The sequence below is a fragment of the Morone saxatilis genome, unplaced genomic scaffold (assembly GCF_004916995.1).
Source record: "Morone saxatilis isolate NCDOM2014 unplaced genomic scaffold, NCSU_SB_2.0 Contig3, whole genome shotgun sequence".
Classification (NCBI taxonomy): domain Eukaryota; kingdom Metazoa; phylum Chordata; class Actinopteri; family Moronidae; genus Morone; species Morone saxatilis.
The window spans coordinates 4,412,696-4,427,431 of NW_023339873.1; the positions used below are offsets into that span (position 1 = coordinate 4,412,696).

Sequence of the window (14,736 nt, forward strand, 5' to 3'; positions counted from 1 at the left end):
AATGAGGAAGCACACACTAATAGATTGGTTGTTCAAAAGACCGCCAAAAGTTCTGTGGCCAACTCCTCTGGCCAACAGTCATTGCCCACTTCTGGCTGAATTTCATTGCCTTCAGCTCTGCAGGAAATGAATAGTCTGCTAGTGATGATTGTGTTGCTTGCCATTTTAATTTTCACTTGTGTGCCTGCTAATATTTCCTCATAATTATGTTTGTAACATTTACATTATGTGTGATTAACACTTGAGAATGCTAATTAACTGCACGGTAATATTGTGCATGTCTAACAAAATATCAGTTCACACCCACGCACACACACACACACACACACACAACCTTGCTTGTACTAGCTCCTGTCTCTTATCTGCTGTAGTGAACGGCACTGCTGCCTTCTCTGTTCCTGTTGCTGCTACCCCTAACCCCCCAGTTCTGCCCCCCGCTCTGCCTGCTCGAGACACTAACCCCTGGGCTAAGACCCCAGCAGGGGCACCAGCCTCATCGCAGCCAGGTAAGCAGAACTTCAGAGAGGCTAAATTGACAAGTTTGCATGTCACAGGGTGCTCTGAGAGTGTAATGTTACTGTGTACCTTTTGATTTATAGTTAAAGTTGAAGGTCCTATTATGCTTGCATCATGCTGGCTGTAGACTGATATTTAAAGAACACTGATCTTTTCATTTAACTCTCCACCAGAAAACTAATAAGCACAACTATTCCTTTCAACCAACAGTAGCTATGAACTGTGGTGATGAGCTGTTACTTCAGTATTTCTCTCTGTCTCACTGATATACTGTGTCTGCTGTTTCTGTGTACTAACAGGAAGTAACTGGTCATCCCCTACTCCGGTGATAGTGGTCCCCCCGACATCCTCCCCAGTCATGCCCTCCCACAAACGCACACCATCAGAAGCAGACCGGTGGTTAGAGGAAGTCACCAAGTCTGTCCGAGCCCCGCAGCCCAATCCCATCATGGCAGCAGCCACGCCTCCCACCCAGGCGTTCGCTGCCCCTGTGCCGATGCCCGTGGCATCTGTTCCCTCTGTTCCCCCGGTGGCCTTCTTGTCCTCTCTGCCCTCAGCCGTGCCCATGTTGCCCCCTCGCCAGCCCGCCTTCCACGCTCAGGCTCCATCCTCCTACCCGATGCCGAATGGTCTGCCGTTCCCTCAGCCCAGCGTGCCCGTGGTCGGCATTACTCCTTCACAGATGGTGGCTAATGTGTTCGGCTCAGCCACGCAACCCCAGCCATTCCCGGCCCCGGTCTCCACAACACCCCAGCATGATGCCCAGGCTGTCTGCAACGTCAGCCCGTTCATCAAACCCCCACAGTCCACCGCAGTGAACCCGGCCCCCCTCCAGCCATCCAATGGTAGTGTGACCTTCAACGGGGCAGACAGCTGGGCTGCTCCATCCCAACTCGCTCCATCCTCCCCAGCCACCCAGCCGCCCCCGCAGCCGCAGCAAGATGCCTTCGAGGCCCAGTGGGCGGCCCTGGAGGGCCGCTCACGTCAGCACACCACACCTTCCCCGACAAATCCCTTCTCCACTGAGCTGCACAAGACCTTTGAGATCCAGCTCTGAAGACTGTGTTCGAGATACGAAGGACTGGACAATAAGGAGGCCGTTTTAGTTGAGGGAGCAGATGGGTGACTAACTAAAGAAGAGAATGGGCTGTCCTCTTGTCTCTTCATCTCGGTTTCAGTGGACATGCTCAGCAGGGCCGAAAAGAGGGGAGGCAGTGGAGAGCAACAGGTGAATCAGCAGGGAGCAGAACTCTGCACAGCAGTGAGGGGAGAAAAAAAACAAAACAGGTTGCTGTTAACAAGGGTGCAGCTCCCCAGGCATTTCATTAGCATCGTACATATTGTTTTGTTTGTGCTGTGGAGGGCAAAGTCATCATTACCCTGTGGAATATCTGTGCCGAGCCACACCCAGCCCCCTGTCAGCCCCCTTCCACCCACCCAGGTATGGTGGCTCCCGTCCCCTGCCTGCCTTTGCTCAGTCCAGCTCCAAGCGCCCCCTGTTGACAGGATGAGACCTCCCCCACCTGGCAGAGGAACTGCAGCACTGAGAGAACTCAGCTTCCAGAGGAGAAGTTCTGATTTAATAACTTCCCAATCAGAAGAATAGAGTGAGACAATGCCAAAATCTTTATTTTTATGCATTAAGTATATTTTAAATAGCTTTGGAATCTAACAGAAGAGTTGTAAGTAATCGTGCCAAAGGCACAGGCTAGCTACAATGAGACAAGTTCATGTTCGTGTATACAAGAAATGACCGTATATATTATACATAAATATATATCTATAAAGAATCTATACTGTACACACAGCTCACAGCAGTGCTAATTTTTAATGTGATGTAAAGAGATTTTGTGAAGGGACAGCTGCTTTACTTTTGTGTTGTTGTTTTTTTTTGTTTGTTTTTTTTTTAAAGAAAAATCTCTTTATTTCCGTCTATTGCATCCTGTGATTGGATGTGAAGCATCTCACTGTAAATAGGGTGTCATTGCAGCAACAATCAATGTGGACCTAGCAATGGTGGTGGTGCCCAACTGGTTGCCTCTCTTACCTGTGCTCAGTTTTTAATAGTTTAGTACACATCAGTACTTAACATTTTACTTCTTCTGTCTTCATTGTCATTCTTTTTTTTTGTGTGTGGTAACGATCTTGTTTTTTTTTTATTTAACTCGGTAGGATGTGTCATCTCCTGTTTCTCCACCTCTTATATTATTTTTTTAAGTAGTTGATTTCTAAATTTTTATTTTGCACAAGCACTAAAGTAGATGATTTGACCTCACAGGTGACCTTGATCAACATGGGTTAGTCAGTTGTGGTGCTGCAGTAGCTGAGAGGCTGCATGCTGACCTGCCCTGACCTCCGTTAGCCTGCTGTGGTTCTGACGCTCAGCAGAAAACTACAGGGAGATAAAATGGTTTCATCTCTCACTGTCTGATTTCTCTCTGTCGTGTTTTTATTTTTTTAAATCAAACCTGTGAATATGATCTATTATCTGATCTATTTTTCCATTTTGTAATTATTTCATTACTTTATTCCACTTCTTCGGAGAAATATTGAAGCTAAAAGATTGAATAAATTGATGGTGGTAGAGGAAAAAAAGTGGTCTGTGTTCTTGAGTGAATACTGGCATGTTTTAAATGTATATAATGAGTAGTGACAGCTGTTAACATTGATAATGAAACAGATACACGTCAGTGCTCGACTATTTTCATATGTTTATCAAACAGAAAACGCCATTCACTGGTTACAGCTTCTCAAATGTTTGTTTTAGATCGTTATTCATCGGATATTATTTGGGTTTCGGACTGTTTTTTTGGAAATTTTTTCATTATTTCATTTCATATACTGGACATTAAGAAAATAACTGGATAAAAAACCTGTAATAGAAATAGATGCAGCCCCAGTATCCGTATGCACAATATACTTTAAAAGTACTGAATGGATATCAGTGAAAATAAATAGCAAGGGTCCAGGAAATATTAAGGTATGAGTAGACTTATTATTTCTTTCTTTGCACTTAACAAACACTAAGTGAACTGTGCATGTAGGATGCAATCATATCAGACATTTTTTTTAGACAAATGAGATTATAAAAAAACAAAGTTGCTGCAGCAGTTGTGTGTTGCCTTGGTGTTTACCTGCAGTCAGTCCGTCCGTCCACCAGGTGACGCTGACCGGAGAGCTGCGTCGTTATAAATACAGCCCGGAAGACATGGACCAGCTTGGTAAAGAAAAGCAAGTGTGCATGTGTGTGTGGAACTGGCGTTGTGTTGGTTAAAAAAAAAAAAACCGCAAAGGTAAGACTCAAACCTACACACGCAGGTACACACAGGTAGCCGCTGCCCCGCTGTCCGGGCAGTCGTTTGTCCGATTATAGGCTCAAGGACGCCGGGGAGCTGTAGCAGGCTGCAGGGGTAACGAGCTAGCGAGCTAACAGAGGTTTAACTTGGAGAAAAGAAGCAGATAAAGACAGAAACATCATGTGTCAGTGGAGCTTTTGCAACAATGTGCAGTGAAGGAGGAGAAATGCTTTTTGGTTGGGCGCTTTTGTGCAGACAGGTAACAGTCTTGATGTTGAGCCCAGCGGTTGAATGTCAGCACACAGTCGAGCTCGGTGCTGACACTTTCTATCAACACTTTAAGTCATGTTTAACAGCTAAATGTTGAGTTGAATGAGCTTTATTTTAATTAACACAACACTGCTAATGTCAGACGGCGAAACGACCGTCAGCTGACGTGACCCAACTTCGACCGGTGTTACACAAGAGTCTGTGACCTAATTAGGGTCTTACTTTACTTAATAGCAGTTTATCACATATATTTAACTGTTGCCTCCGTAGTGTTTGTGTTTTTAGATTTAGAGCCGTAGCTTTTGATAGAAAAGACAACCTGACAGCAGAAACTGGTGTACAGGTGAGTGTCTGCACCTCACCTGTCAGTATCTGCTCCACCCTTTGCTCTTTCCTCATGCAGTTAATCATCCACAGCTCCTAAAGATATGAGGGATGCTTCATAGCTCACCCCTCTCCCCACCTGTCTCTCTACAGCCGCTGCTGTCAAATGAAGGCAATACGAGCCCAATAAATCATCTCAGTTGTGATTATTAATTCATGTTCAACTCAAGAAGAATCTGCTGTAACCGGTATGATTTCAGGTGGAGGTGGCCGAGGGGCTTCCAGGCTTTTCCACGATAACTTGTAGGTGACGGTTTGATAAGATGATCATACAGCCCCGAGATGAACTAGTTTTCCATTTGGATGCTATCAAACATGGATAAAGCTTTAATGTTGCTGCTTGTTCATTAATGTACCTCTGGTGTTGCCTCTTTCCTCCCCCCCCCCAGAGAGATGCAGTGCTTGTCCAGATCACAGAAACAAAGTCGAGTTTACATGGGATCACACTGACACAGGAAAGGTAAAACATCCCATACCTTTTCCTTAACAAACCTACAGATCTGCCCACTGAACTGGCCTTGTGTTGTTGTTGTTTGACTTCAGGTTTGCCCCTTTTTCAGCCAGCCGAAGATCACTACAAGTCAGCATGTCTCACCGAGGGCCTTTAACTGTTGTCATAACGACGGTATTGGGGGCGACCTTAGGAGGGCTGCTCATATGGCAGGTCTACAGAACTAAAAGGAAGAGGCTGCCTTCCATTCAGAAGGTGGCCGCTCCCGTGGAAGCTCCGCGTGCTGTGGAAAAGGAGTTTACGGACGTGGCGGCGGATGAGTACACCCAGCCGCCACATCTTCCGGACAAAGAGCTTAAGGCCGTGGAGTGTCGGACCACTCAACTGCCCCCTCCCGTACAGATACCGTCTTATGAGCAGCTGCTGGGGGTGAAACCGGTAACGGTGAGCTCTGAAGAGGAATGGCAGCAGCTGTGGCCACTGATGCAAAAGGAGTTGTCAGTCTTCCCTGTGCTGGGGCTTGACTGTGAATGGGTAAAGACCGACGCCGTAAGAAATACCTTTTGCATGTTTTTATACGTGAAGAGGAAAAATCCACCCTGAGTGAGTCTGTATTGTTCCCTAAATTTTTAAAATCACACCGATATTCTCTGTTAATGAAGAATGGAGAAGATCAGCATAAAGTCAGCAAGCTGTTAGGCTATTATAGTCACATAGGGGGGGAAATTAGACAATTATAACTCTTAAAATGCATTTAACATCCAGTTTGATAATGTATACTAGTGTAAGAGTGTGTCAGAAGGGTGGAATTTTCCTTTAAACATCCCCTTCCACATTTTAAATTGCTCGTGTGGGTTTGTTGTCTGACCTGGCTGCTGTTTTCCGGTTGCAGGTGTCGGTGAAAGGCCGAACCTCTGCGGTCTCCCTGCTACAGATGGCCACATACTCGGGTCTGTGTGTTCTGGTGAGGCTGCTGGCGTTTCGCGGCGGCCAACAGCCGTTCCCTCTCAGCTTAATGGAAGTCCTCCGAGACCCCCACATTTTGAAAGTTGGCGTCGGTTGCTATGAAGACGGCAAGCGTCTGACACGTGACTACGGTCTGTCGCTGTCGTGTACAGTTGACCTGCGCTACCTTGCCTTGAGACAAAGGTACAGTTGGTTGCTGTTTGATGGCAGTGCTCTTACAAAGCAGAAGCCTTTTCCCCTCTTGTTTGTTTATGTGAGTCACATTGTGATCTGTATGTAAATCTCCTAAATTGTCTTTTTTCAGGCTATCTACAGTGAATAATGGTCTGAGTCTGAAGTCTCTGGCAGCAGATCTGTTGAATGTATCTCTAGATAAATCCCTGGAGCTGCGCTGCAGCGACTGGGAGGCAGATCAACTGACGCTGGAGCAGGTAGTGATTCATTGTATTACAACACTCTTCATATTTTTAATACGTCTCATTTCTCCGATCCCCTTCGGTGAATAAATCTAAAGCTCTTTAAGATGGTTGTGAAGTGGGAGGAGACATTTTGCATGTTCCTGGTTCTATAAATGAACTTTCTCCATAGACAACTGTGGGAGGCTGACGGCTGAAGAACTTCCACAGCTCGGGTGGCCCTGAAACTCTCCTTGTTGAATTCATTCAGTACAAAAGATGAACAACTGCATTACAGAATATTTTGTCCTTTTCGTAAGAAGTCATAGATTACTAATTGTGTATAATTTGTGTATAATTACAGAGCTCAGCAACTATGATTTGTTTTAATTGCAACAACAAAACATTTTATGTCACTGCTGCTCTGTTACACCTCATCAATGGTGGCAGGGGCTTATGGGTGTTGTAGTATTTAGAGACAAAGTTGAAATAACATAAGATTTCATATTATGAGACTCCTGTAACCAATGTTATCGTTCCCCTTAGATGACTTATGCTGCCAGAGATGCCCAAGTTTCCATCGCACTCTTCCTCCATCTCCTTGGCCTCCACTCTGAAGCCGGACCCGCCTCTTCCAGCGGGAGCTCTTACTCTGAGTTGGCTGCCCGCTGCCAGGGCCTGGTGGACGTACCCTTCAGGGGCCAAGGAGACGGAGATGACAGGGCCGCTGACGGAGAGAGGAGGCGGAGGACGCGGAAACCGCCCACTTATGAGAGCCCGGAGTCTGGAGATCAGCAAGTCCCAGACCCTCGAAAGAATAACAAGAGGAAACCGCTGGGTGTAGGCTATTCTGCCAGGTGAGGATGGACTACACAAGGAACTGTTGCTGCCACGACCGCTTAAAATGATCTGCTTATATGTTTATTCTCTCTGTTACAGGAAGTCTCCTCTCTATGATAACTGCTTCCTCCATGCTCCAGATAACCAGCCTCTGTGTACCTGCGACAAGAAGAAAGCCAAATGGTACCTAGATAAAGGAATAGGAGGTACACTGGATAACTCCAACATGTGAACATTAAAACACAATGACTTGCTACTTTAAGCTACAACATGCAACTTTTTGCCTTGATGCAATATCTCCCTCATTAAGTGGGCGAATGCACACTGTGAACAGCATATTTAATGTAATAACATCACAACATGTTAAAATGTTGGAATGGTCTTGTCTGCTGCAGCAGCACTTTGTCTTCCTGCAGCGTTCTGATCCTTCACTTCTGCTCTGTGGCTGCTTATAGTTGTTTTGCCCACAGCAGCTGAGTCACAAAGGGTCTCAGAAACACTTGACATGCCTGCCTCAGACAAACAGAGCGGTTAGGCATGTACACACAGGATAACAAAGTTAAGAAGTTGCATGTGGTCGCTTCGAGCCTAATGTTGATTCATCAGAATGTTATCTGCAAAGTCCTAACAGCTTGTCTACAGCCGCACAGTGAAAGCAGCGCGTCAGCAGCTGTATTCCTCTGTTTCTACACTGGATGTGTTCAGCTTTAGCACGGTGCACTGTAATCACTGTCAGTCAGTGTAGTTATCCAGTTAATTGGAATTAAATAGCATTGACCTACACTTGTGGTTGGTGTTACATCAAGAGAAAGCTAAGACACCTTAATGGAATTAGAATGCACTTGTTAATCTGTGTTGCTCTACTTTGGCTAACCAGTAATATTTATCATATATTAATATATATAATTGACATTATCTCTGTTTCTGACCCAGTGCTGCAGAGTGAGGATCCTTTCGTTGTGAGGCTGCTGTTTGAGCCGTCAGGACGTCCCGACTCCCAACAGGACTATTATCTCACTGCTAAGGAGAATCTCTGTGTGGTCTGTGGTAAAGCAGATTCCTACATCAGGTTTGACATCTCCTTACTTTTTTAATTAATCTGAAATTAAGGGTGTTCTTTCTTGAAAGCTGGAAACTGTGTACGCTTCTATATTAGACTAGGGATAAAATTACCAATTATTTCCAATGTTTATTCAACTATTATAGGTTGTTTTTTTGTCCAACACAGAGGTATAAAATAGAGAAAAGCTGCAAATCCTCACATTTCACAAACTTTGAACCAGTGCTTTTCTGTTTTGCTTGATAAATGACTTAAAGGATTGATTTAATGAAGTGATTATCAATGACCGCACTATTAAAAACACATTCAATTTTATGTTTTTAAAGGTGAATATTTTAATCCCAGACACATCAGATTAATTAATATCTTCCTTTGGTCCTGCAGGAAAAACATTGTGCCACACGAGTACAGACGACATTTTCCCACCGAAATGAAGGACCACAACTCCCACGACATCCTGCTGCTCTGCACCAGCTGCCACGCCGCCTCAAACGTGCACGACGGCTTCCTGAAGCAGCAGCTGGCCGAAGAGTTCGCCGCCCCTCAGGGCTGCGAGGACGGGGTTCGCCTGCTGGAGGACTCGGACCGACGGCGGGTACGTTCGGCGGCTCGGGCTCTGCTCACCGCCGGGGACGGACTGCCGGAACAGCGCCGGGAGGAGCTGCAGGCTTTGATCAAGAGCTTCCTCGACGTGAACGAGGAGAAGGAGATGACGGACGAGGTGCTGCAGCAGGCTGCCGGATTGGAGACGAGGTGCGTTTGAAGTAAAGAGTTGATATCAGTGTGTAGTTACTTGGTCCCACTTGAGTTTGAACCAAACTAACTAAACACTTTAGAAACACTAGAAAAAGTTTATCTGAAAGTCTCATTTATTTAATCTAACTCAATGAATTGTCATGATGTTACATACTCTTAGTGTGAAGTATTGGACCTTTTCAGCCCTGCAGAATAAATTCTAACTAATGTGATACAGAAAATGTCCTCAAGCACTGTTGCTGAACAAAAAACACTGAAATAGTTTATAGTGAGAATAAGGAGACACTTAGCAGCAGGAAGAATATTGGTCATCAGGAAAAATAAGCCCTAAGTGACGGCACATAAAAGTATGTGATGTGTATTTTGTTAACGTTGGCTTGAGCAGCATTTTCTGCTCCTTGTGTCATGAGGCTCATAAAAAGGTAAAAGCCAAGCACTTAAATGAGAGGACATACGTTTATGCATTAATTTATATTAATACAAGTAGCACCCACGTGTGTAAAACAGGCTTAACAACCGAAACAATAAAACTGATAATAAATTCAATCAATAAAAGTTCCTTCGTTTACTTTTATGGGGCTGATTGTCACTGACTGTTATTAATGTTTACCAGACTGAAGTTGGTGGTTTACTGTTCCATTCAGCTGGTGAGAGCAGTGTCTCTCTCATAAACTCAAATATGTTTTGAATGTAGCTTTAATGTTAATGCAAGTTTATGTTTGCTGCAACTGGTGAAGCCTGATCGATACTTTAAAAATGCCAATAACATTTTGAAAATGAAGCTGATATATTTTCAATATTTGCTTTAAATGAATGACGATGAATTAAACATGCACATTGTTTGACATACTTGCCCACAATATATCTACAATTAGCTAATGATGGGTAATAATACTGGCTCAGACAGTTCATAGGTCATAGGTAACTGCTGGTTTTTTAAGCTTTTTTTGTTGCTGGGTATGATTTGAGTCTTTTTAAAATATTAGCGAAGATATTGATAGTTTAATTTCTAGTATTAATTTAATTAGTGAAAACATAAAAAACCAGAGGTTTGCTCTGAGTAAATTTCGAGGCCATACAGACACAGCTGTTCCTCAAACAGATTTATGAAGTGATCCTCTCTTTCCTCCGTCCAAATATCTGCCATTTCAGCCAGCTGACAGTTTGAAACTGGCTTTGCTCCGAGCTGATTGGCTGTTGAAACAGGTGACATGCCTTGTGTTTTAAACCCAGGCCTTGGAGATCAGCCGGCCTGGGCCAGTTCACACAGTTCAAAACAGTTTTGTCTCGTGAGTCTTTGGTTTGAACCGGGCTTTATTCATCAGCTGTGTTGCATGCAGTCTTTATAGAGGCGGTGAGTGCATTGTACAGAATCTCTTTCTGACTGCTCCTCTCTCCTCCCTGAAGGATTTTCAACGAGGCGTACGTGCCTCACGGTCTCAAGGTGGTGCGAGCTCACGCCGAGCAGGGCCTGCAGGGCCTGATGGACCTGGAGCGCCACTGGAGGCAGCACTTCCTCACCACCATGCAGCCTCGCCACCTTCCCCCCCTCTGGTCCGTCGACCACAACCACAGCAAGTTCCTCCGCAAATACGGAGCCGACCTGCCGATCAAACTCAACTGACTGAGTCTCTGCGAGGACCACAAGCAGCTACAGACCAGGACAGGAACCTGAATGTTCTCATCCGCCGGTCAGAGTGCCGAGTTGGATTTGAAACTTCCATTCTGTCAACTTTACAAGCCAAATAGCTTTGTTTTTTTTGAACGGATGAATGAACTGATCTACCAGCTGGGACCGAAACGTTGCTACTCTGGTGTTAACGAGGCCGTGACGAGTGTGTGAGCGAACACACTTGATCTGCGATGGATGACGTTTCACCCCACCCTCTGTTTCTGGTGACACACGTACCAGAGTGCCAGTGAGACGCTGCTGGGTTTCCACCTGGATCCTGAATGGACTAAATGAATTTGAGCAGAGACTCCGCTTGTGGAGAAGATATCTCCACAACGCCACCGTGGATGTCACACGAGTTGCATATGGCCACTTTTTTATCATCAAATATGTATAATTATTTATGAAAAAAATTAAACTAATGAACTCTAAGAACAGATGTTTAGTAAAAGCTACAGCCTGCTCTTAATTTACCCCTAAATTTACCCCCCACCCCCCCTTGCAGGTTAGCAGCTTTTACTGCCATCAGTTTGAGAATAAGTGACTTGCTTTGCAGAGAGAGGATCATTTTAAGATGACCTTTAAATGATGTGGCACCCCCACCCTGCTTTTGTTTTCAGTCTATTGTCTGTTTTAAGTCAATAGATGAAGGACGATTTTCCTGGAAGCATCTTGAAATCAAATTACCCTGTTCCCTTTTTGAGAAGATTAGTTTGGTCTCAAGGTGCCTTTGGGCGTGAATGTGTTACATTTCAAGGGTTTTTTCTTTTTGCTGCAGGGGGAGACGAAAACTAACCACAGTAAAGTTGGCCGGTTCAGTCGATCATTTCAAATCCCTGACGTTTATGTCCTGCTGCTGCTTCCTCCAGACGGGTGGGACAACCTCCATGGCTCATGTTTTAATGTGCCTCTTAATCCCCAAACCCCGACCGGAGTCCCAGCATCAGGCCATGACCTCGTAACAGTTTACAGATGTTTCACTACGACGTCGTTTTTACAGAATCCAAACTCCACCGTGAAGAGAAGTCGCCAACTTTAATGTGATTTTGACAATAACCTTAAAGCTAAAAAAAAATAAAATAAAAAAAAACCCTTTGCAAGGCATTTCTTTGAGTGTGATGAATTTATTTACAATAGAGCTGCTTTGTCTTTATTCGTATTATGTATGTAAGCCCTGGAAGCTGTTTTGTTTTTTCCTAAATTGTGAATGAAAAATAAAAATCATGTTTGTATTAAATCTTCTGTGACTTGTTTTTGTTGGTTGAACTCATTCACATACAGACACGAACACATTCACTGTTTGTTTTTTTTATTTCTTACAAAATCACAGTTTAATAAATAGTCTGTAAAAATGAGTACAAAAGCGGTTTTCTTAACATTTCATATATGAATCACTCGTGACTTTCAGGTCAAAGGAGTCTTCAGTTGGATTTTTTTTTTTTTGTCAGGAATGACTTTTTTTTTTACAATCTAGTTTTGCTGAATTAAGGCCTCTTGATTTTGGCATCAGAACAATCTGTCAGTCAAATGTTTTGTATCTGAAGTTGAATTAGTGTAGAGTTATGAGCTCCCCTGGTTTCACAGTTCAGTCAGAAAAAAAAAAAAAAAAGGAATAAATAAATTAAACACTTTTTACAAATAAATACCAAAATGGCTCAACATGCAGATGTAATAATCCCTTTGTCCTAAAATGCTGACAAAACTAAGCACATTTCTAACGCTCAGTGTTTTGCAGACGTAATGCAACAATAACAATGGCACATGAGGCTGCTTCATTGAAAGGGATTCCACCAAAGCTGACTTATTTTTCTTTCATCTTGAGCATCTTTGAATAACTAAAGAGGAGGAATACGGGCAGATGTCAGGAAATACTTAAACTCTTAATAAAAAATAAAAACATTTTGGTGGATTTTCCCTTTTAAGAAGTCTAGCGGTGACGAGGAGTGCAATCCTGTGTTGTGAAAGACACTGACATCTTTACTGCATTACAGTGAAACCTCTGAGGGTGGAAACACACCTGAAGACTTCAAACTGGATTCATTTTGGCACAAATTCTGTTAAAGGAATTTACCATTGATTCGCTTTGTCGCAGTTGAGATTGATACCACTCTTCTGTCTGTTCATAGGAAGCCAACGTTACCGCCAGTAGGTGCTGTGCTTAGCATAAAGAAGTGGAAACTGCTAACCTGCTATCAAAAGGGAAACTAAACAGTATTTTATATCATGTTTGTTTAATCTGTAGAAAAAAGTGCATGCTGGACTCTTTCATATTTTACATAGCTAGCTTAACGCTAAGAAATCAGTGCTGAAAATGTCCTTGTTAAAACTAATTGGTTAGGGTTGTGCTGAATTATGGCACCGGCACCTTATTGGGTCCAATTCAGGTTTTGTGGTGTTCAGGGACATTTCTGTGCGTCAACCTTTTGGGTGTGAGGAACTTTGAATGTTGTGTTTACAATCTGCAACCGATGAATCCGACTCATTCTGCCTTTAAATGTGTTAATTAGTGATCTTCAGAAGTGCTGGTACACAGATTTTACCTTTGGACGGAGCCAGGTTAGCCGTTTCCCCCAATTTCCAGTCCTTATGCTATACTAAGCTAAGCTAATTGGCTGCAGCTTTGTATTTAACATACAGACATTAAAGTGGTATCAACATTTTTTTTCCCCCCAAAGTCATCAAACTAGTCCTTTAAGAATCCTCTAGTGTGTGTGTCCACCCAAACTACTGCAGAGGGTTTCAACACTACATTACTGCATATTTTCAACTCCGTTTGTTCGTTCCAACAAAAGACAATTTCACATATAAAAACAAAAAAATGACAATCAATTAAAGAAATGAGAAGGCCTGTTTGATTTAGCCCCAAATCTCTGGAAGTTATTTTTTTTGTCTTTTTGAAGGGACAGGTTACTTTCACATTTCAGAACACCAGGTGTTACAGTATTTAAAACATAACATTAATTATCTTTTCTCTGCAGATTCCATTTCCTTAAAGGTACACTGAATTAACAATAAGGCATATTCTAAACATTTCCAATTCACAAGTCAACACCTTGACCCCTAACAGTATCTCCAAAAGCTAAAATTTTTGAAGCACATTTTCAATTTATATTACAAAAAAAATTAGACGTTTTGCAGCTTTAACATTTTGACCTTCAAGGTAAAATCCATCTACAAAGAATATTTTGCACAAGTTTCATGAGGGCGAGTCGTACAACCGATACAAAATGACCTCATACTCTCTCGCGTTTTTTCATATATGAACAGGATTCAACATTTTCACACAGACCAATAAGATTGTCACATTAACGTAAGATGTTTGCAAGAACTCATATTGCTCCACGATGGCTGCGTGAAAAGAAAATCTTCGGCTTAGTACAGCGGGCTTCGAACCAATAATTTAATAAATAAAGAGAATTCTGAAAATGTGAAGCGGATGATTCCTCTAGTTTTTTGTTGTTTTTTTGGTCAAAGGCTGTTTGATGATGCAGAGAGGCTCAAGTTTCTGTACAGTGTGTTGTGAAAAACAACTGCAGTTTTGGTGTTCTTTCCTTTTTTTACTCAAACTGGACATTTGCACGTCTATCTACGCCGTTAAGTGACCCTCAAACCCTTGAAGCATGTTTGAAACACGATTTCTAAACTACGCGGGCTTCGATGACAACATAAGCTCATCTCGTTCCTGAAAAACAATCTCTGTTTTCATCCAGTGACGGCCAAAGATCTCCTCTTCCTCCTCCTCTTCCTCACTGCACCACCACTGCTCCTAACAACCCTAACTCATTATTGCTTGCATGTTAATACGTAAAGTGAGAGAAACCGATCTCTGAAAACTAGAAATATTTCACAGTCAGACAGAAAAAAAAAAAAAAAGCACGACTCTGCCTAATTATTTTGTGTTCCCCTCGGGTTCTTTCTGCTTTAACAAGGACGGACTCCAGTTTGTGGGAAGAGACACAACATGGACGTTTGCTGGTGTATTCAGGATGTAGCAAGTCACAAATTCTTTGGAGTTTCATTCGATAAGCCGAGATGATGGAGCCTGCGGGGTTTTCATGTACTGTCCCGTCGCAGGATGCAATGTTTTCACTCTCTCACACACACTCACACTCACACTCTCACACTCTCAC

The 14,736-nt window shown here is 43.2% G+C and overlaps 2 protein-coding genes across 10 annotated transcripts in view; both read left to right on the top strand.

Annotated features, from left to right (window-relative positions):
* Nucleotides 1-3,111, top strand: part of numb (NUMB endocytic adaptor protein) — a 40,395-nt gene extending 37,284 nt beyond the window's left edge. For 4 of the 5 annotated variants that reach the window (XM_035673800.1, XM_035673803.1, XM_035673801.1 and 1 more), the window contains 2 exons: nt 372-506; nt 816-3,111. In XM_035673800.1, the coding sequence (XP_035529693.1) occupies nt 372-506; nt 816-1,573 (893 nt within the window). In that variant the 3' untranslated portion in view covers nt 1,574-3,111. The remainder of the gene's footprint in view (nt 1-371; nt 507-815) is intronic. The other variant, XM_035673804.1, reaches the window with a different exon arrangement.
* Nucleotides 3,112-3,701: 590 nt separating this feature from the next.
* On the top strand, nt 3,702-11,843 carry exd2 (exonuclease 3'-5' domain containing 2). 5 transcript variants are annotated; one of them, XM_035674120.1, is made up of 10 exons: nt 3,703-3,809; nt 4,856-4,926; nt 5,010-5,466; nt 5,810-6,066; nt 6,188-6,314; nt 6,825-7,135; nt 7,218-7,324; nt 8,052-8,187; nt 8,563-8,931; nt 10,342-11,843. In XM_035674120.1, the coding sequence occupies exons 3-10, from the start codon at nt 5,053-5,055 to the stop codon at nt 10,556-10,558; spliced, it is 1,938 nt and encodes a 645-aa protein (XP_035530013.1). In that variant the 5' UTR covers nt 3,703-3,809; nt 4,856-4,926; nt 5,010-5,052; the 3' UTR covers nt 10,559-11,843. The 5 variants fall into 5 exon arrangements, with proteins under 5 accessions (XP_035530011.1, XP_035530014.1, XP_035530013.1 ...); XM_035674122.1 differs by having other exon boundaries at nt 5,027-5,466; XM_035674118.1 differs by having other exon boundaries at nt 3,702-4,926.
* The last annotated feature ends 2,893 nt before the right edge of the window (nt 11,844-14,736 follow it).

Excerpts from the sequence above, each read along its gene's own strand:
- exd2 (XM_035674118.1), top strand. The coding sequence starts at position 4,817 with ATGTACCTCTGGTGTTGCCTCTTTCCTCCCCCCCCCCAGAGAGATGCA. Across the intron at positions 6,315-6,824 it reads ATCAACTGACGCTGGAGCAG|ATGACTTATGCTGCCAGAGA; the intron begins GTAGTGATTCAT and ends CGTTCCCCTTAG. Across the intron at positions 8,188-8,562 it reads AAAGCAGATTCCTACATCAG|GAAAAACATTGTGCCACACG; the intron begins GTTTGACATCTC and ends TTGGTCCTGCAG.